This window comes from Pleurodeles waltl, chromosome 5, assembly GCF_031143425.1.
Source record: "Pleurodeles waltl isolate 20211129_DDA chromosome 5, aPleWal1.hap1.20221129, whole genome shotgun sequence".
NCBI lineage: Eukaryota > Metazoa > Chordata > Amphibia > Caudata > Salamandridae > Pleurodeles > Pleurodeles waltl.
Window position 1 is genome coordinate 1,240,623,853 of NC_090444.1, and position 21,977 is coordinate 1,240,645,829.

Below are 21,977 nucleotides of genomic sequence, written 5' to 3' on the forward strand. Positions count from 1 at the left end.
AAGTTCCCCCTTTGCATTAGTTCCCTCATGCATGTGTCTTGCATCCTGCTCAAATCTTTCCCATGGTGTTAGTGTGATAGTTTCAGGTTTTGAAGTAGCGTTAGTAGTTTCTTTCTCTATTCATGGCATTCCTACAATCACTCCCACGATTATCACTGCACACACAACACCTATTATAAGCCCTAGCCAACCACACACTTTACCTCCCTTGCTACTACTTCTACTGTAAGCCATGCTCGTATAAAATCGGATAGTAGATCAACAATCAACTTGAGGATGATTTAGAATATTCCCTTGCTTTCTGCGTATATTTACAGCGTCTTTATTCACTCCAGGACCCTTTTGTCAAATGAGGTTAGCAGCGTGTCGTAATCAGGTTTTTAAAGTCAATCCGGTTTTAGTGTCACTTTCGGTAATTTATAATGTCTCAGTTTTCAAATTTTCAGAACTTTAACCAAGCTTTCCTCAGATTCGTTCAGGTACCATAGTATTGACCTGGTACTTCTCGATCAAAACAGAATGCTAGAAATTCTTGTTGCCATACAGATGTTGTAGTATACGCCCATTCAGGACCTGTATACCTTCTGTTTGCGACTCTTTTTCTTTTCAGCTTTCGTTCACCCTGTTGTTCTCCTTCACTTAGATCTTCCACTCGAGATGTATCATTCTCTTCTATTATTGTGTCGTTTGATACGTCTCTTATCTTGAGGAGTGGTCTATCTGGCCAGTTATCACCTTTATGCGTCTTCTCTTGATGTGTCTTTTCAGGACGCTGGACAGCACCCTCCTCTTGCGATATGGTGTTTTCACTTGATGGACCTGCAGCTGTCTCGGGAGAATCTGGCACGTTCTGATTTCTCTTTACAGTTTCCCCTTCTTCTTCTGGGTCTGTGCCGGGTTCTAGTTCTAACCCGTACTTGTCTACTTCTGGGAGAACTTCTCCTTGATTTGATTTTCCTGCCGCCTCTACTGAGATGGGCACTCTGTCACCTCTCTCGAACTCATTGACTGTTTGAGGGACAAGGCTATTCTCAGTGGGCTCTACGATCGTCTCAGTTCCTTCTTGACTGTTTTCTGGCCCTGAGACTTCTCTTCCTGAAGTTGTTGTGCCGGAAACTTCAAGTTCCTCTTCACCAGGACACGTTACCCTTTTTGTGTGACTGGCATGTATCCAGTTGGGAACTCCGGCACATTTCACAGCAGTAGTAGTTGTCAAGATTACTTGATATGGCCCTTTCCAACGTGGTTCTAGACACGATTTTCTCACGTGCTTCTTGACAACCACCCAGTCACCAGCTTGGAGAGAGTGGCCTGGATCGCCAATCGGTGGCAATGTGTTAGCTTCCACCTGGTGAGAGAAAGAGCGAATCACATCAGCCAAACCTTTGCAGTAATCCAACACCATATCATCTGTAATATTCACTAGCGCATTTGCAGGTACTGCTTGTAATCTCATAGCTCTACCCATGAGGATTTCATGGGGGGATAGTCCCGTTTTCTTGTCTGGGGTATTTCTCATTGACATCAGTACTAGAGGCAAGGCATCTGGCCATTTCATGTTAGTTGCTGCGCACATTTTTGCCTCGATTTCAAAGTACCGTTCATTTTTTCTACTAGTCCTGATGCTTCGGGGTGGTAGCTACAATGCAGCTTTTGTTCGATGTTAAGTGCGGCACACAGGAGTTTAATCACCTCATTGTCGAAGTGTCTACCCCTATCCGACTGAATAGAGACCGGAAACCCGAATCTTGGTATCAATTCCCTAAGTAGTAATTTTGCAACTGTAAGACTGTCATTTCTACGTGTGGGATATGCCTCGATCCAGTGACTGAAAACACACACAATCACCAACACGTACTTCAATCCTCCACAAACAGGCATTTCAAAGAAGTCCATTTGCATCTTTTTGAATGGACCCCCAGCTCTCCCAGTGTGGCTCAAAGTTACCACGGTTCCCTTTCCGGCATTCATCTGTTGACAGATGATGCACCTGTGACAGATAATTTCTGTGGCATGTCTGAATTTTGGGTTAAACCAATCAATTTTGAATGACCTGATCATTGCATTTCTTCCAAGGTGAGCCTGTCCGTGATAGAGTCTGGCGAATTGAGATAGAAGACTGTTTGGCAAAACTAGTTTCCCTTCTTCTGAGACCCACAAATCATCAGCCCTCTGTACACATTGCATTCTTTGCCAAGAGCGTTTCTCTTCTTTGCTTGCATGGCTCTGTAATGTTTTTAACTCATCTAATGTGTCAACTACCCGCAATGCAAGGTTCAAACATGTGTCGTTTTCAGTTTGTGGTAATAATTCCCATTGCTCCTTGAACGATATACAGTTCAATGCGCAAAATCTTGCGACTTGATCTGCATAGCCGTTTCCAATGGACACAAAGGGGGTCATTCTGACTCCCGCCGGCCGCGGTAACCGCAGGGCCGGCGGGAGCCGCCAGAATACCGCTGCGCGGTCAGAAGACCGCTGCGGTTATTCTGGGTTTCCCGCTGGGCTGGCGGGCGACCGCCAGAAGGCCGCCCGCCAGCCCAGCGGGAAACACCCTTCCATGAGGAAGCCGGCTCCGAATGGAGCCGGCGGAGTGGAAGGGGTGCGACGGGTGAAGTTGCACCCGTCGCGATTTTCAGTGTCTGCATGGCAGACACTGAAAATCTTTGTGGGGCCCTGTTACGGGGGCCCCTGCAGTGCCCATGCCATTGGCATGGGCACTGCAGGGGCCCCCAGGGGCCCCACGACACCCCATACTGCCATCCTGTTCCTGGCGGCCAAAACCGCCAGGAACAGGATGGCGGTATGGGGGTCGGAATCCCCATGGCGGCTCAGCTAGCTGCGCCGCCATGGAGGATTCCCCAGGGCAGCGGAAAACCGGCGGTACACCGCCGGTTTTCCGTTTCTGACCGCGGCTGTACCGCCGCGGTCAGAATGCCCATGGGAGCACCGCCAGCCTGTTGGCGGTGCTCCCGCGGTCCCCAACCCTGGCGGTCTCGGACCGCCAGGGTTGGAATGACCGCCAAAGTCTTGTGATCTAATATGAGCACTGCATTTCACCACGGCAATTTCAAGAGGTAACTGAATCGCATGTAACAAATCCTTTATTTGTTCACCATTTTTCACAGGGGAACCAGATGAGGTCATAAAACCTCTCTGTGACCAAAGTTGGCCAAAATCGTGTACAATTCCGAATCCGTATCTGCTGTCAGTATAGATAGTGACTTTCAAATTTACAACTGCGTGGCATGCCTTAGTAAGGGCAATCAATTCTGCCACTTGTGCGGAAAACACTCTTTCGATCCAGGAGGCTTCAACAATACCAGTTATGGTACATACCGCATAGCCAGCTCTCAGTGTTCCAGCAGAATCTCTTAGACAGGACCCATCGACAAACATAATACAGTCATTTTCTTTTTTTAACTGGGTGTCCTGAATATCTGGGTGAGGTTTGGTACACAGCTCAGTTACTTCAAGACAATCATGTTCGAATTCTCCTCATTTTTGATCTCAGTATTTTCATTAGGAAGTAAAGTTGCCGGGTTCAATACATTACAACGCTTGAGTGTGACATTTGGTGATCCCAGTATGATCGTCTCATACCTAGTGAGACGAGCATTTGTCATGTGTTGAGTTTTAGTTCGAGTCAACAGAATTTCAACTGAATGTTGAACCATTACTGTTAGGGGGTATCCCATGACTATGCATTCATATTGTGTAAGGCTCTGACCAACTGCTGCGACTGCACGCAAACAACCCGGTAAGGCTGCTGCGACAGGGTCCAAGGTAGCTGAAAAATATGCTACAGGGTGATTTGCATCTCCATGGACCTGTGTTAAGACAGACAAAGAACAAGCATCACGTTCATGACAAAACAACAGGAAAGGTTTCTCATAGTCTGGCATTCCTAATGCTGGTGCCTTGCACATGCATTCTTTTAACTCCATAAATGACTCAAGTTCTTCCTTAGACAAGGTTATAGTATATGGCTCATCCTTGATTTCTTTGCCCGTCAATTTTATCAATGGTTTTGAAATTATCGAGAAGTTGGGTATCCACTGGCGACAGTAGCCCACCATTCCCAAAAACATCCTGACGTCTCTTTTTGTTGTTGGGGGGTTCATTTGCAAGACAGCTGTTATTTTTTCCTTTGATATTCTCCTGGAACCCATTTCAATTAAGTGCCCTAAGTATTTCACCTCCTTCTGACAGTATTGTAGCTTTCTGGGTGACACCTTATGTCCGTTCTTTCCCAGATGATTCAGTAATGCAATGGTATCTAACTGTCTCTAGTTTTGGACGCAATTAGCAAGTCGTCAATGTACTGCACAAGTGTTGAATTAAAAGGCAGCACCAGTGGCTCCAAATCCTTCTTCAATATCTGATTGAAGATGGACGGTGACTCAGAAAATCCCTGAGGAATTCTGCAACAGCTGTACACCTTATCCAGGAATTTGAAACTGAACAAAAATTGGCTGTCCTCATGAAGAGGTATTGAAAAGAAGGCTTGTGATAGGTCTACCACGGTAAACCATTCAGCATCACAGGGGACCTGGAAAATTATTACTGCTGGGTTGGGCACCACAGGGCAACATTTTATCACAATTTTGTTTATTTTTCTCAAATCCTGCACAATTCGAACCTTTCCACAGGGCTTCTTTAAACCCATTATGGGAGAGTTACATGGACTGCTCAAGACCTCTTTCAGAACTCCCTGCCTGAGAAAGTCTGCAATTATTTGTGACACTTCGATGAGAACATCTTGGGTCATGTGGTATTGTGGCACTTGAGGGAACACTGCATTTGGTTTTATTTGGACTTTGACTGGTTCCACCCCTTTTATTAATCCTACTTCTTTCCCGGTCAAGTCCCATACTTTCTCTGTTACTGTCCCTTGTACAGTAGTTCGACAGGCAGGTCAATCAAGGTATGCATCGGGAATAGAGTAATCAGAGGGTAGTCTTCATTTGTTCCTGTTTCTTCCCCTAAAAACTGACTTTCATCTCCTTCATCGTCACTATTTGTCTGCACTTCAATTCCTTCAATGGAACAGGTAATTGAACATTTTGTTTTACACAGTAAGTCTCTTCCCAGTAGGGATACTGAACTCGAGTCACAGACTACGAACCTATGTAGCCCCTGGAAGTTGCCAATCTCAACCTGCACTGGATCTGTAATCGGGTTAGTCAGATACTGATTTGCTACGCCAACCACTCTTATGGTACGCCCTGAGAGAGGCAATCTTGAAACTTTTGCACTTCTAACTGTGGAGCGTGTGGCTCCTGTGTCAACCAGGAACTAAACCTTTTAACCCATCACCTTTCCTTCTACATATGGGCCTCTCTGATCCACCTCTAAGGGCGCTGCAAGCCTGCACTCCTCACTGTCTGAGCTATCATCTGACCAATCCTCATTCATGCCATTTTCGCCTCGTAATGGGAACTGTTGTACAGTATTATTTTGATTTGTTATCTGGCCTTTGACCTGCTGAGGAAGCATCACCTGTTGCTGTCCCATCGGAGCCTTTGGTAATTGCATTTGCTGTCTAGGCACCATAGGAATCTGCTGCTGTACTGGTTGCATTTGCACTGACTGAAAATGCGGCATTTGCATCTGCTGCATGGGCTGTACCCCTTGCATTTGTACCAGATTGTTCTGAAAATTCGGGCTTTGTTGTCTCATTTTTGGACCTCGTGAATTTTGTAATGCACCGACATTTGCAGCCTGCTGAACAGCACCATTCTGCACCATATTCGGGCACTCCGTTTCCAGTGCCCCACGCCCCGCACACGTGACATGGTGACATCTTTTTCATCCCTTGAACATCATTTTGAATTACAACCGTATTTAAGTCTGAACCGCGGTTCACAAACCCTCTGCCTCGACCTCTCGGTTGTGCCTGAAACACACCATTCATCTGCGGTTGCTGCTGTATCATCTGTTGAACTCCATTTCCCTGTATTCCAGCCTGTGCAGCCCTTATCTGCATCACCCTCACCTTTTCTTTCAGCTTCTTTTGCTTCAATTCAATCTCATCACTACAGTATTTCGCATACTGTAACACCTCATCGTTCGGTTTTGCTTGCCAACAAATCAAATGATTCTTAATCATCTGGCTAACTTCTGGTCGCAACCCTTCAACAAATCTAAACACAAGATGGTTCATATCCTTTGGTTCAATAGTTTCAGTACCACTGTAGTGTTTGAATGCTTTTAGCAGTCTTTCGTAATAAGCATGTATTGACTCTTTAACCTCTTGAGAGGTTCGGTCAATTTTCTGCCAATCAGTCACCTTCGGCGACACCTTTTGTTTCAAAAACTCAATCACCTTATGATAATATTTCATCACCTCTTCAGAGGGTGCCCCGGTCACCTTATCTCTTGCCGGCTCCTTTGTCAGCCAATCTACCCCTCTCTTGAACTCGAGCCACAAATCAGGCGGCACAATGATCTCAAACAAAGTATTCAAATCTTCCCAGAGACACTTTGCAAGTTTCACAAACCTATCTGTTTGCTGATACCACTCGATCGGTTTCTCTCTCAATCTGAGATAATCGTTAGTAAAGCATAGAATGTCTCCTCTGGTCCAAGGCACATGAACTAGGACACCACCAGCTGTCTCTCTCATAGGTAGTATTTTTACTGATTCCAAATCAGGTGAAGCCTTGGCTTGATTAGACCCTGGGCTGTCACCTTTTCCCTTGTCTCTTTTCTTTGCCCATCTGCCTTCCCATTTCCCCAAAGTCCCCCAAATTTGTGCGCTTTGTAATAATTCTCTCAAATGTGCCTTCATTCCTGCAGACCTCATGTGTTCAAAATCTTTTGAGTCAAAATCTAATCTGTAACTTCTTTTCAAATGTTTAGTGTTTCCGATATCAATGTTGTATTTATCTGCCAGGTTTGATAATCTCTGATGCACCTTGCCTACTTCTTTGGTAATCTTAGGGCATAGGTATCTCAATTCTGCCTCTGTGTATGACTCCAATCTATTTACTCCCATTGTCCCTTCCACTAATCCAGCAGCTCCTGCCCCTAGTCTTACAAAGTTCAGGTATTCGTCTTGTTTTTATTTCTCTGGTTCAACTGTAACCACTGCAGTCTTCTGTGAAGTATAAGTCTTTTCTAACCATTCATTTAACTGTTGGACTGTAAAACCCTGCAACAAAATGTTCCCTGCATGCATCATTGGGGAATGTGAGGTATTCGTACTCATTGTTTGTGGCCTTAAAACTCCTAAACCTGTTTGTCGCATAGCTTCGAGGGGTGCTCCCACTGGACTAAGGTCCATTAAAGACCTCTGTTGTTCAATCGCTTGCTCTCCTGGGGCCATTATCTGTGGAGTTCCCATGGACCCTCCTCTTATCGCATCCTGAGTCATCATTCCCTGATCACATACGCCTTTTTTACCCTGTGCATACAATGGCACTGGTGGACCAACAGTAATTGGTAGCGATATGGCGGCAGGTGTCTGACCCGGACCCAGACTCCGTGGATCAGTGACTCCATAGGTCTGTTCTAAGGTACCCGGAATTGGTACTAATGGTGGACCAGCTACAGGGTTGTACCCTGGTATCAGCTGTGGTTGTGGTTGGGATAGTAACTTCGGGGTTGATTCAATCTGTACTAAGTTTGACTTTGTGTATATCGGGTCTGGCGGCACTATCAAATTTGTAGTCGTCTCAAGTACTGGGACATCTGGGTAGATTCTCTGTGTCTGCGGTGGAGGTTGCAACTGTATCGGTATGTCTGGTGCAGTGGGTACACTGACACCATTCTGTATCGAAGCCGTATCACTAGTCTGTACCGTATCAGTAACTCCCTTTTCCTGTGTCTGGTTCCCAGGACCCATGCTAGTACTTGGAGCACTGTCGCTCACCGCAAAAGGTGGCGGGCGATCATGTAACAGCCTGTCCATAAATTCCTCATTGTCTGAATCATCTTCCTCTTCCCAAGATCTTTTATTCTCTTTAGATTTGCCTGAGTCTTTGTCTGTTTTACAGGAGGCTTTCTTTCCCTGTATCTCTTCTCCCTGAGGTATTGCTGAGAATAATTTTATTCCATCAACAATCCCCCTTCTCCACATTTTACTCTCGTTATCCCATCTAGCCTCTGCATTAGATTTTTCTGCCCTTCTCAATCTTCTTTGAAACTTTTCTTGCCTTTGTTTAAGAGCCATTAGATCCCAAACCGCTAATGCCTCATACTGAGCTGGTCTCGGAGGTGGTTTCTGTGTACTTAACATCCACCTCAAGTTTTCAAGAATCCTCGTATTGAACGTTCCATGTTCCGGAAATGCTAAACATCCCTCCTTCTCTGTTAATTTGCGCCACTGTTTCATCCATAAACAAGGCGCAACACCTTTTTCTTCCATGACTATATAGGCTGGAGTTCTCTCGGGTGGTGTAGGTTCCCCATCTGTTGCTACAATATATACGTCTCCTTTCAGAGCGCTCTTGAATGCTTTAACAAAATTCATTTTGCGATTTTCTCTTAGTTTTGTATTTAATCAGAAGTGACTTAGTTCCCAGGACACTCTTCACCCACCTTCCTCAACCTATTGCCTCTCACGGACGACAGCCAATCCGTGCGCGACCCCTCTCGACAACTGACCTATCTCAGCGCGGCTCAATGACGTCACACTCACACACGCTACAGCTGACAAAGTCTTGCGGCTTGTCCGCTCCTCTGTGAACCCATACAGACCCACGCAAATTATTGCGAGCACTTTAAATGACAACACAAATCTGCCGGTTTACTACAGGAAGGGTAATACATTCGCTTCAGAACTTTACAAAGATTTCACTTAAAGCCTCGGTCGCTACTCTCTCTTTATCAGTTCCCGCATACGCAAGCAGAATTCAACCCGCAAATTCAACTCTCGACTTGTCAGTGACTCCTTCTAGTACACTTTAGAATTTGTCAAATCTCCATCGAAGGTTTCACACACACATTAAGATTCAAACTTGAATTGTCAACCACGCCCGATTGACCTATTAAACCGTACAGATTACAACACAACTACACTGGTCTTCATACTCCGGAGTCTTAGACCTCAACAGGTTCGTACATAACAACCAACCACGTGGATAATTTTGAGCATTTAAGCGCCACACTAACATGAAGTACGCCGACTTCCCTACTCTCATACTGCAGAGTACGCCCACTCCTCCTAAAACAACATTTACTTGGTCTAAATGCACACAAATTTCATAATCACCTGCAAAAAGCATAAGCTAAGCAAGCGCAAAAACCCTAAACCACATACATTATGGCGCAGAGAACATTCCCAACTCACTTAGGCAGGCTCCGAGATCCCGGGAAAGTAATGGTGAACTTAGAAACCCATCATACCTTCAATTTGCATTATTACAGAAAAACAAATTAAACAATGATTCTCCGTCCTAGGGCCCCCAAGGGCCAAACCGTCGCTCTGCTACCAGAACTGCTAATGCGTACCTTTTTGTCAATTTATACACATTAGGACTCGTTTTAGGCCGATGAATCTTTTGACCCTGTAGTGAGACACCGCAGGACAAGATAACTGATCAATATGTCAAGCAATATATCAATGATTTTACCAATATTTATTACCACAATACACTTTACTTTGGATAAAGACATTGATTAAACTGTCGGCGCAACCATGACCTTTCAGCCATAAATAACCACACCTTATTTAGAATTTTATGAATTTTATTCCCTATTGATTACAATCTACTAGCGGAAGTGTCAATCTCAAAACCAAGAAGCATAAGAACATAATCATAACGTGGCAACTGTAATAAGATCTCACTAATGCAAGAATCACGAACATAAGAATATAGCACAGCGTAAACATAGATTAGAACACAGAGAATATGATGCAAGCCTCAGTTCAGCAATAGCGCAACGTCAGTCTTGTCTATTTGTGTCAGTCAGGGTGAATACCTAGCCTAACCACTAATTAGCATCCACATGTTGGGCTTCATGCAAAATAATTTAGAACACCAATTTAGAAAACGTCTAAACTATGGCCTGTATTAAAAAATACAGCAGTTGGTACCTAGAAAGGAAAAGCAAATAGACAAATTACAATAGCATTGTCATAATTACCCTCCAAGGATTAAGTCAGCACACAGGATCAGTCTTCGTCCTCAGGACATCAGTCGAATCGCCATCAGTCTAACTTCATCTATGGGACAGGGGACACTTCCCTCATAAGGAGGAGAAGCAGAAAAAAAAGGCAGTCTATGGGTGAGGATAATTTATTAAGTCTCAAATCACCAAACAGAGTGACAGAGTTTCTGGATGAAATCAGTAGCATTCCCTACCTAATTCCAACGACCGTTCTGTGACATGAGTTTTTATCCCTTTTTCGTAACACCTTCCCCCAAAATTCTATTGGATATTCGCTATACCCCACTATCTTTGACCTATCAAATTATACAAATTATACATTAGGTAATTCCAATTGTCACCCCACGATAATTTATAACACTTTGATTGGTCTTCATAATTGACGTCTTCGTAGGTGGCACATCCGGGGGGTTTCATCACCGTCTTGGCACGTCCCTCGGGTCATGAGCTTCTTTGTCCATGGTCAAATGTCCTTGTACATTCTTTCGTATACTTTTGTTTCAAAATCTGTATAAAACGTACACTATGGCAGCTAGCATGCGGATGGGAACAGGATGAAGTTGAATACATAAAACGAAGGCAAAGAACAAATGCTGGGTCATGGCCCTTTACGAGTCAGCACACTGGAAAGCAGAAAATATGCTTTAATATGAGAGCTACACAGCTAAATCTTCAACTTGCGCTAACTTAAGGCCTATGGGTTTTAGTACAAATACAATATTTGTAAACGCTAATATATGCTCAACTAATCATGGTGCAAGCAATCATTTCTTATAACCGATATTAGTCTATGTGCACGATAGTAATTTCACGTTTCATAATTATAATTCAAATACACATTAAGCAACTACTATTTATTGTCATTTTATATGCAGCATTGTTAGGCATCTATATAAGCATTTCACGTTTAATATATGTAATATTTAGACTACGCTCTCTCAGTACCTTTCCATGTCCTCTGAAACAGTGGTCTAGGCCATCTTACTGGAACATTTGTAATTGTTTAGTGCCTTTGGGGCTACCAGCAGGCAAGTTTCGCTCCTTCCTTAGAAACCACACTCATAAGTTCAAACTAGTCCCCTTTCCAGCTACTTTCTACTGCTGCACAGTTCCCAAACTGAGGTTCTTCTTTTTGTGATGAAATTGACTCCTCTATTTCATATACTAAAACTCCAAAAGACTGTGTCCTTGACTTCCAGCTGTTTGACAAAGTCTCTCTCACATATGTATTGCATGGTGAAAACGTGTTTTGACCACTCGTCCCTCCCACAAATTTATTGCATGGTAAAAACGTGTTTTCCAGTTAAGGAGGATTAAAAATTATCCTTCCCTTGTTCTCACCAAATCATCATTCAGAGTTGGAGTAGAAAGGGAAAACCCTAAAAAAATGGTGGCTGTGCAGAGGGTGTGGTTTTCCCTTTCAAGAAAACATTTAAAAAATGCATTGGCAAAGTCAGTAGGAATTGCCCTTGCTTCCTGGTGCAGCCATTGGCTCGTGGTTTTTTTTTGTCCCCAGAGACGTGTGTGCCTACACAGGGTCCATCTTTAAGTCCAGTTTCCTGTGTTTTTTTGTAACTGCATTACAAGATGCGTGCATCTTTTTTTCTGAACGGTTTTGATTTGCCAATGCTTGTGAAGCAACTCTCTCCACCATGTCCCCTTCCAAAAACCAAGTCTGGCTTGGTTTGCCTGCAGCAAGACAGTGGAGGTTTGCACTGCTGTTCCATCCTTCACTGCTGTGCTCTCTCCAGCACAGGCTTATGCTATAGAATTTGTTAGTTTTCTTGTAATAAATTGCTTGTTACCGGCTACCCCGAACTCGCCCATTAAGGGTACGCATCAGTGGAAACGGGAACGTGTACTGTAATAAGGCCCCAAGTCAGGATTTTTTATTTTTTTTCCGTTAAAGAATTTTTCATCGTTTGAAAACTACGTTTTCTTGAGTGCAGGAAAAGCACAACTTTTCCACTTTTACTTACGAGGGACATCTGAGACCCTACGACCAAAAGTAATGTTCTTTCTCCGATTGACATACGTTTAATGAGCAATTTACATCATGTGTAATTTACCCACGTGTCTCAATGGAAGTTTTTAGAATTAGCGGACTTGAATAGATCAGGCCCAAACGGAGGCATAATTCACTCGTGGAGTAAGTTATTCAAATGGCCCATACTATTTATGGATTGGCAACTGCATTTAGGTAGCATTGTGGAAGTGTGCTACGTGTCTTGAATGTCAACTGTTCAATTAGGTGTGTTGATATATTATTAGTTTTATTGTCAGCTTTCTACCAATGTGTTAGTCTGTCTACCTAGGTTAACTAAATAGTTTTCGTATACATGCTCTAGATGTTGTTTCATGTATGCTACATTAGTCAAGTCAGGATTTGCAAAGCGTTGGAGCTGCATTCACTTTTGTCCACTTTCCATGAATTATTATACATGTCCTTCGAAAAGTTCACTCAAAATTATATTTATTATGTTTTTATTTTTTAAGTAGCAACCCATTCCTCTTCCTGAAGAAGCAAACACGCTGGAGGTGAAGAAAGAAAAAAAGCCTGTGGTTTATCAATGCGACACCATGGAAAACAATATTCTGATTGCCACCATCAAATTCATGGTATATCCAAAAGGGGGTATGATCATAGTAGCTTTTCCATATTCTTCGTTAATACATTTGCTGTATCATTCAACTTATGATTTTATTTGGACATTATTCATTCTGGAGTAGAACACTCTCGAAATCCCATTTCGTATTGCATTTTAAACACGTGCACTGTTTGTTCATAAACTGTCTCTTTTTCCTCCAGTATCACAGGATTTCCAAAACTACAGGCGGAGCACTTGAACACTGCTTGGACGAAAATAGTTAAAGGGCCCATTTCAAAGACTGCATTTTCTTGTACCTAAAGCAGTTCTATGATCAGGGCCGGCTTTTGGGCTGTGCGAGCGGTGCGACCACACCGGCGCCGACCTCAGGGGGGCGCTGTGTTTATCAATAACTTCCGAAACCTGAGATTTAAAAGCACCTGCTGAAAAGTTTCTTGTGCTTCCAGCGTTCAAGAAATACTTAAAATGTCAAGATACCTGTTGTGATTAATGTTCCTGCTAGAGAGAGAGATGGGAGTTTTGCTTAGTGGCAGCTTTGACTCCGCATAAAGTAGCATAGATGGTTAATATGCCTGCTGCAAAAAACAGAACTATCAATCAATCAATAAATCATTAAATGTATAAAGCGCACTAGGTACCCGTGAGGGTTTCAAGGCGCTAGGGGAGAGGGTGCTGCTATTGATCGAAGAGCCAAGTTTTGGGGAGTCTTCTGAATGCGAGTAGGTCTTGGGTCTGGCGTAGGTTGGTCGGGAGTGAGTTCCAGGTCTTGGCGTTGAGGTAGGAGAAGGATCTGCCACCGGAGGTCTTTCGCTGGATGTGGGGGACGACGGCCAGGGCGAGGTTCGTGGAGCAGAGCTGGCGGGTGGGGGTGTAGAAGTTGAGTCTGCTGTTTAGGTAGGCAGGTCCGGTGTTGTGGAGGGCCTTGTGTGCGTGGGTGAGTAGCTTGAAAGTGATCCTCTTGTCTACGGGGAGCCAGTGAAGGTCTCTCAGGTGAAGTGGTTGCGGCGGGGTACGTTGAGGATCAGTCAGGTGGCGGCATTTTGGATGCGCTGGAGGCGTCGTAGGTGTTTGGCAGGGATGCCTGTGTAGAGTGCGTTGCCGTAGTCTAGCTTGCTGCTGACGAGCGCCTGTGTCACGGTTCTTCTTGTTTCAGTCGGGATCCACTATAGAGCATATTTAAGAAAAGTGGTGCTCCACACAGTGCTGCGCCACTTTTCTTGCACCCCTTAGAGCTCCCCTACTGCCACCACGTGTGCGTCATATTTAAAATACGGCGCACCATGGGGGTAGTTTGGGGACTAGCATCAGAATTTTTTATGCTAGTCTGGCGCTTTGCAGGATTAGCATAAAAAATGTTGCCGCTAATCCTGCAAAACACCCAGAGGTCCTGAGCAGGCATTAAAAGTGCCAGATAAAAATGACGCAACAGATTTTCTTTTTGCGTCATTTGTTTGACCACCCCCGAACAGGGGGATGCCCCTTTGCGTACATTATACCTGGTGCAGGCATAATGTAGCTAGCACAAAAGGTTACAAACTGGCGCAATTCATGCATTGCGCCTCTTTGTAGAAATGGCGCAGCGATTTTGGCCTTCTAACACCCCATTAGTGTAAAAACAATTACACTAATGTGGTGTTAGAGTGGCACTAGGGGCTCTTTAATATACCCCTATGTCAATGCTTAATTTTGCTAGTTGTTTCTGGTGCGGAGCACCGGCACTTCTTCTGGAGGGCCGGCACATATTTTTCTGCCTCAAGCATTTACTGTGAGAAAAGACACATATGGGAAAGACGGAGGAAGAGAAAACGAAAAAGCGTCACAATAGGAAAAGCCAGAAATCCGAAAGAATGAGCTGAAGGGGCAGGGAGTGCCTGTAAAGGGATTGAAGAGGCCAGAGATGGCTTCAGGATAACGCTGCCTCTGTATTCTGTGTTCACACCTTTAATTGCAGCAGTTGTGAGTTTAAGAAGAGCGCTTTGGGCACCAGCACCTATTTATTTACAAATTAAGCACTGCCCTATGGGGCATATTTGAAAAAAGTGGCTCTGCACACAGTGCTGCACCACTTTTCTTGCGCCCTTTAGCACCCCCCTAATGCCACCAAGTGTGCGTCATATTTAAAATACAGCGCACCATGGCAATAGTTTGGGGACTAGCGTCAGAATTTTTTATGCTAGTCCGGTGCCTTGCAGGATAAGCATTAAAAATATTGACGCTAATCCTGCAAAATCACCCAGAGGCCCATTGTAACCAAAGGAAGCCTTCTTTTAATGCCTGCTGTGATCAGACATTAAAAGTGCTGGAAAAAAATTACACAAAGAAATCTGTCAGATTTCTTTGCGCCATTTCCCCCCCCCCCCCACCCCCCCCCCCCTCCTTAACAGGGGGAATGCCGCCTTTGCATACATTATGCACAAAGGCATAATGTAGCACAAAAGGTTACAAAGTGGCGCAATGCATTCATTGTGCCACTTTGTAAATATGGTGCAGCATTTTTGGTCTTCTAACGCCACATTAGCTAAAAAAGAAATTGCACGCAGTGCTGCACCACTTTTCTTGCGCCCCTTAGCACTCCCTTAACGCCACAATGTGTGCACTGTATTTAAAATATGGCTCAATATGGCAGTAGTTAGGGGACTAGTGTCAGAAATTTTGACGCTAGTCCGACGCTCTGCAGGATTAGCGTAACAAATGTTGATGCTAATCCTGCAAAGCATCCAGAGGCCCATTGTAGCCAACAGATGCCTCCTTTTAATGCCTGCTCTGAGCAGGTGTTAAAAGTGGCAGAAAAAAACAGCGCAAAGAAATCTGTCAGATTTCTTTGCACCATTTTTTTGGCCCTCCCTAACAGGGTAATGCCACCTTTGCATACATTATGCCTGGCGCAAACATAATGTATGCAAAGGTGTAAATATGGCATGGCATTTTTGGCCTTCTAATGCCACATTAGCTTAAAAAACTGACGCTGATGTGTGAATGGTGCTAGGGGCTCTTAAATATGCCCCTATATTTTATGTGGCTAGCTGAGTGGATTAGTAAAACCAGCATTTACAAGTGCTTTAAAACACATTAATCTATGTGAAAGGGGAGCAATGGAGAGATGAGGGGCACACTTGCCGGGTGGTAGTAAGTGAAACCGAGGAGGAGGTCATGGGGTGGGAGGGTGCCATAATGAACTGTCGCACAGGGCGCCACCAGTCCTAAAGCTGGCCCTGTCGATAATAGCTATTCACACAATGACTGCCGGAGACCTCCATCTCTCCTGTCTTTCCTTTGCATAGGTCTCTGTCAAGGTGTAGAAGAGAAAAGGGGGAGTTGCTGGACAATGGGAGGAGATTAGGGAATACTAAATTGGAGGTGATTGGGAACACTTAAGCAGGGACATGCTAATACAAATACACACCCAAAAAGTGCATAACCATTGTAGTTCACAAACTACATTTCTAAAGCTACTACAGCTCAAGGTGCCAAAACCAGCTAAAATGTACTCCGGACCAGCCTTGGATTAAGCCAAGCACCACATATGGCGCTCACAGGTACTGCATCACAATCCCATGGAAAACAGTGGTAGTGAGTAAGTAAAAAACACCCCACATGAATTACTGCTAAATTAAATAAATATTTCAACACGTAAATTATTTTTAATTTTCTGTTAATTGATATATAATCAGTAAGTATTTCAATATTTTAAAATGTAATAAATATAATTACATCTTTAAAAAGTAATTTAATTTATTTCAAAACATAACATTTACCATATATTAAACAAAATGAATGTTTATGACTCTGGGACTTTTTTTTGCTTGTTTCAAAATTATTCATAACTTAAAGTAATATATTTAAAGTCCCTTGTGCCGCCGTAGCTTCATTTATTTTTTTAAGCTACAGTGGTGCAGAACAGTCCCCCACCCAGTGCCTTAGTTACACATTGGAGCAATGGTACCATTGCACCAGTTTGTAAACCCTTGCGCCACATTATACCTGCACTAGGTAAATGTATGCAAGGGAGGCATTCCCCTGCTACGAGGCCCACAGGAATGGCCCCGTGAAATCTACAAGATTTCACTGCATCTTTCTAGCATCATTTTTTAACACCTGCTCAAGAACAGGCATTAAAGTGACGCTAGGCTATTTTGGGCCTCCTCGAGCTTTGCTGGACTAGCGTCAAAATATTTGGTGCTGGTCCATCAAAGCACCACAATGCATCATAACTTCTGATGCAGCTGTGCTAAGGAGCGCCATGGTGCGCTGTATTGTAGATATAATGCTATCATGGTGTTGTTAGGGGGAGCAGGGTGATGCCAGCACACTGGCGCATGATGATGCTCCAGTTTGTTGTAAATGGGGCCCTAAGTTTTTTTGGTCCTGTTTATGATGGCTTAACTATTCACACAAAACGATGCTTTGCTGTGAACTTCCACTATTCTTCTGAAGTCAAACAGTGAATTTGAAATTTTGCAGGAAACAATCTCAAAGCATTAAGGGGCATATTTATACTCCGTTTGCGCCGGAATTGCGTCGTTTTTATTGACGCAATTTCGACGCAAAACTAACTCCATATTTATACTTTGGCGTTAGACGCGTCTAGCGCCAAAGTCCATGGAGTTAGCGTCATTTTTTAGCGTGGACACCTACTTTGCGTTAATTATATGCCGAGGCATGTGCGTCGGATTTATACTCCCGGGCAAAAATCACGCCCGGGAGTGGGTGGGTCAAAAAAAATGACGTACGCCCGCTTTTTAGCGCCTGCAAAAGGCAGGCGTTAAGGGACCTGTGGGCTCTGAAGGAGCCCAGAGGTGCCCTCCCATGCCCCCAGGGACCCCCCCTGTCACCCTTGCCCACCCCAGGAGGACACCCAAGGCTGGAGGGACCCATCCCAGGGACATTAAGGTAAGTTCAGGTAAGTGTTTTTTTTAAAAAAAAATTGTGGCATAGGGGGGCCTGATTTGTGCCCCCCTACATGCCACTATGCCCAATGACCATGCCCAGGGGACAGAAGTCCCCTGGGCATGGCCATTGGGCAAGGGGGCATGACTCCTGTCTTTGCTAAGACAGGAGTCATTTCTATGGGGGTTGGGAGTGAAAGAAAAATGGCGCAAATCGGGTTGAGGCAAAAAAATTGCCTCAACCTGACTTGCCCCATTTCTTGACGCCCAAGCCCCATTTCCCCCTACGCCGGCGCTGCCTGGTGTACGTTGTTTTTTTTAACGCACACCAGACGGCGACGGCGGCTAACACCGGCTAACGTCATTCAATAAATACGGCGCCCGCATGGCGCTTCAGAATGGCGTTAGCTGGCGCTAATTTTTTTGACGCAAAACTGCGTTAGCGCAGTTTTGCGTCAAAAAGTATAAATATGGGCCTAAATTCGAAAGAAAGGTGTTAAAACAACGTATTAAACAAATGACACGAAAAGATTAGAGATGAAAAATGAGCAATCACGATAAACGATAGGCTTGTAGTACAGTATGGTTTAAAGATTGGTTCCTAAAATAGGAATTTATTACTTTTATATTGATTTGTTGAACTCTATAGCGGTTTTTAATTATTTGTATTTGGATTGAAGGACGTTGATTTGTTAATGTTTACAGTAGTTTTAAATTATTCAAAAGGGGCCTATTATTGTTACTGGCCTTTTCATTTGGTTTGGGATCAAGGTGCATTCTGGTCAATGAGTGAACCTTGCAAGTGTGTGATTGAGCATTGATTCACTGCCTAAAGTTATATTCAATTTAAGTAAATGGTATGGTGCTCGAATCAGTAATCAGAGTTTGCTGCGACTGGGACATTTCTTGAATGGCTTTTCGGGTGCATCGTACAGCCGACCACCTGTTTTATACTCCTGCAGAGTGTAAAGTGAATGAATTTATCCCTATATATTTCTAAGATAATACTTCATTATCAAATAGCATTGCTCAGAAACAGAAAGGGGCAAGCAAACCTTGTTCTCTTCGTTTTTTCACAGCACCATCCTGCCAAATAATCAAGCCTCACACAGTATTTATTGTCAGAGTAAGGTGTTTCCTAACAATTCCTGTTTTAGTCCATTTCAACGGCAGTGCCCAAAGCCTCTAGGAACCATTTCCTTTAGGCTCTTCCTTGTCTTTCAACAAAATTGCTCTAGAGCAATAAACCTTAGGGCAACTCATCACTTAGCAGTGGTGGCCTGTAATTTTAGAAAGGAAGGGGGTGGGCGGGAAGCACACTCACACTTATTCATTCACACACGCACGCATATCCATTCACAACACGCATCAACATTCAAACTTACATGCATGCACCAAACATTTATTTTAAAAAACACACACACACACTTAGACGAGTTGTCACCGATTTACACTCGCCCTCTGCGCTTCAGGGCTTAAACCTGAAGCACCCAGGTCGAAGTCAATGGGTGATGCTTCCCCTCGTCACTGAGGGGGAGAGCCAGAGGCATCTTTGCTGAGCTGAGGAGGTCACGCCCGTAGGAGCTGTGACCTCTTCAGCCCAGCAAAGGTCAGCTCAGGCAGCCAGGAGTTTGCGCATATTGCGCATGTCTCACTCCTGGCTGCCTGATCTGAACATGAAGAGTGTCTGTCAGGCTGACCTTTGCTCAGCCTGACCGACACTCTCCATGAGGGGCAAAAGAAAAGGTGGGGGGGGTGCGGCCCCTCTGCACTAAAGGTCGGGCCGCGGCTGTCACTTAGATGGTGAAATGGAATTATTCCATTGTTCCCGAACTTATGTGAAGGGTCGGACAGATCTAGAATAGTATCAAGTGTTAGTAACATGTATTTACCATTAACACCTGTGTGAATTCTAGTAAGTGTACCATCCCCTATCATGGCATTACACAGATGGGATAGGTGAATTCTACATGATTTGCCTTCCTGATCTCCCAAAACTCGGATCCCTGCGTTCCTGTTGGAGAAGTATTGTTGCCTGAAATGGATATTGGTCTCACTATTGTCCCTCCTTTTGGATAACTAAGCAATCAAGTTCATTAAAAAGTTCTCTTTGAACAGTTCATGTTGGAGTACTGATCACTCGAGGCGTCATTTAGGCTTCCAGGTGTGGTGCAAAAGGCCCCCGTCTTCACTCTCCAGAGGGATGGCCACCCACTATAATTAGAGACTACTGTAGTGATGAGGGGATAATTTTGGTGAAGGTGCTTTGCTGAATGGTGTGAATGCTTTTCTTAAAATAGTGATATCTACTGGTCTAGCAGTTTGGGCTGTACTTTCTCAATGGAACAGGGCCAGGACCGATTTGCATGTGGAAAGTTTCTCTTTAGAGTGACATAGTGGGCCTGTACTGAAATACTACCTTGAGTGATCACAATTGCCTGAGATTAGTTCAAGCATTCCATCCATTTGCCTTTGTATTTTTTTGTAATAGACACCCTAAGTGCAACAGGTATGCACAGACATTGGAATCTTGCTCAGTATGCCACAGGACCCAAGTAATACCTCACTGGAATGTCATAAATAGTATAGATTCAGTCTGGGGTTGCTTGTGTTGAACTCGGAGGGAAGGTGACCTGGCAGTTTGGGCTGAAATATTCCTGTTCGAACCAGACCAAGATTGATGTGGATATGACAGGTGTCTGGCTAGGATGACATACATGGCAAAAAATGACGGAGGAAAGTTTTTCAGAGTCTGCCATGTCATATCAGCCAATCCGCTTTGTTTGTTTTGCACAAACAAACCACTAAGGTGAATATTTCAGCAGAAAAAAAATATCAGTGGGCCTAAAGCCCAATATGTCCTCAAGGGGGCAATGACCACTTGTCTTGCCTGGGACTGGCTTTGTATTGTGTTCCATGGCAGGGAAAAAATTGCTATGGATGGCACGTCTTAAATAGAGTTTATTCTTCTAGAGCATGGACCCTATGGCTTTATCGTTGATTGACTGGAAGATCACTGGTGTCTGATGATGGAGGCAGCTGAGCCTTTGCCTTTGGAAACATAGTGGCTCTCTTGCTGCTATACGAGTTGGAGAACCATGGGTTTGGCTGAACCTTGCCATTTCAGAGAAGGGCTCCCACTCTAGCAAATTATGAGTGCTACACTAGTTCTGTTGCCCTGATCTGCAACCAGCACAGAATCCCTCTCAACATCCTCTTACTTCCTCATGCAAGGATAATCCTCTTGTTGCAGGGGTTCATGGCTTTATCAGGAAAACTCTGCCAGTGCCCAAACGAGAAAGCAATAGACGTTCTCCAAGTACCTATACAATAGTCCTCAACAAAAGATCACAGGAAAATGCAACACCTCTCACTTTGAGGGTCATGGAACATCCTACCCATGGCTCTTACTGCAATTCCCTGCTGGAAGAACCAGGGTTCAGGTTTAAGGGGATGCTGTCCTCTCTGAGCAATTATCTTGGGGAACACTCGGGGCTGATTCAAGGTGAATGTCAGTATCTGGAAATGATTCTCCCTCGTACGATTTTATGGAACCTTTTATGTCATGTCAACACTGGAATGTTAAGTATACATCTTGAAGTTTTCTTATGAATGAGCTTCCAAAGCAATCAAGTGGATGATCCCCTGAAGAGTTTCCACCTTGAAGGGAATACAGTTTACCACTTGATTGAGGGTTTTCAAGCCTATCTTGGATCCTTCCAATCCTTTGGAGACCAAGAACATGATCAAGTAAAATTAACACCCCACGTTTTACAGAAGGATTTCAATTATTCCTTGTAGCTACAAGAGATACTGTATTGCCTTCCTTTTTAATGGAACAGTAGGACTACGTTGTTGGTCTGATTACAGAGACAGGTTTTGGAGAGGTGAACACATGAACTTATAGTGTTCTGATCTCTTGAAGAACTCTGGCGTCTGAAGCACCTTCCTCTTTTTTGTTAAGAAAAGTTCCAAGGATCCCCACACTGAAAACTCTTGACCATTTCCTGCACAGTCAGGATCTCTCCTGTCTCAGATGAGAAGTTGTTTTTTGCTGCTGGTCTTGATGATGAGTATAACCATTTCCCTCTATGTGTGTGGGCTTGTAAATGACTGTTATTGTCAGGCTGTGAGCACAACATCTGGCAGTCTGCTGACAATCCTTCCCAACTCCAAAGAATACACGTCTGCCAGTACATATACAAACACTGAAAGCAGGGCAACATATTGTAAGGAAGGGGAAAATGGGATAGAGAGAGAAAAGGGGCGTATCTATAGACCCCTAGCACCACAGGACCATCACTTTTGGTGACGCTCCTGTGGCGCTAAGCACTGCGCCATACTTAAATATACAATCATTTGAAAA

General features: G+C 44.1%; 1 protein-coding gene across 1 annotated transcript in view; it reads left to right on the plus strand.

The window, feature by feature from the left end:
* SPACA1 (sperm acrosome associated 1) overlaps nucleotides 1-21,977 on the plus strand; it is a 351,781-nt gene that overhangs the window by 217,487 nt on the left and 112,317 nt on the right. Inside the window, exon 4 of the mRNA XM_069236607.1 lies at nucleotides 12,616-12,751. Within this exon, the coding sequence (XP_069092708.1) occupies nucleotides 12,616-12,751 (136 nt within the window). The remainder of the gene's footprint in view (nucleotides 1-12,615; nucleotides 12,752-21,977) is intronic.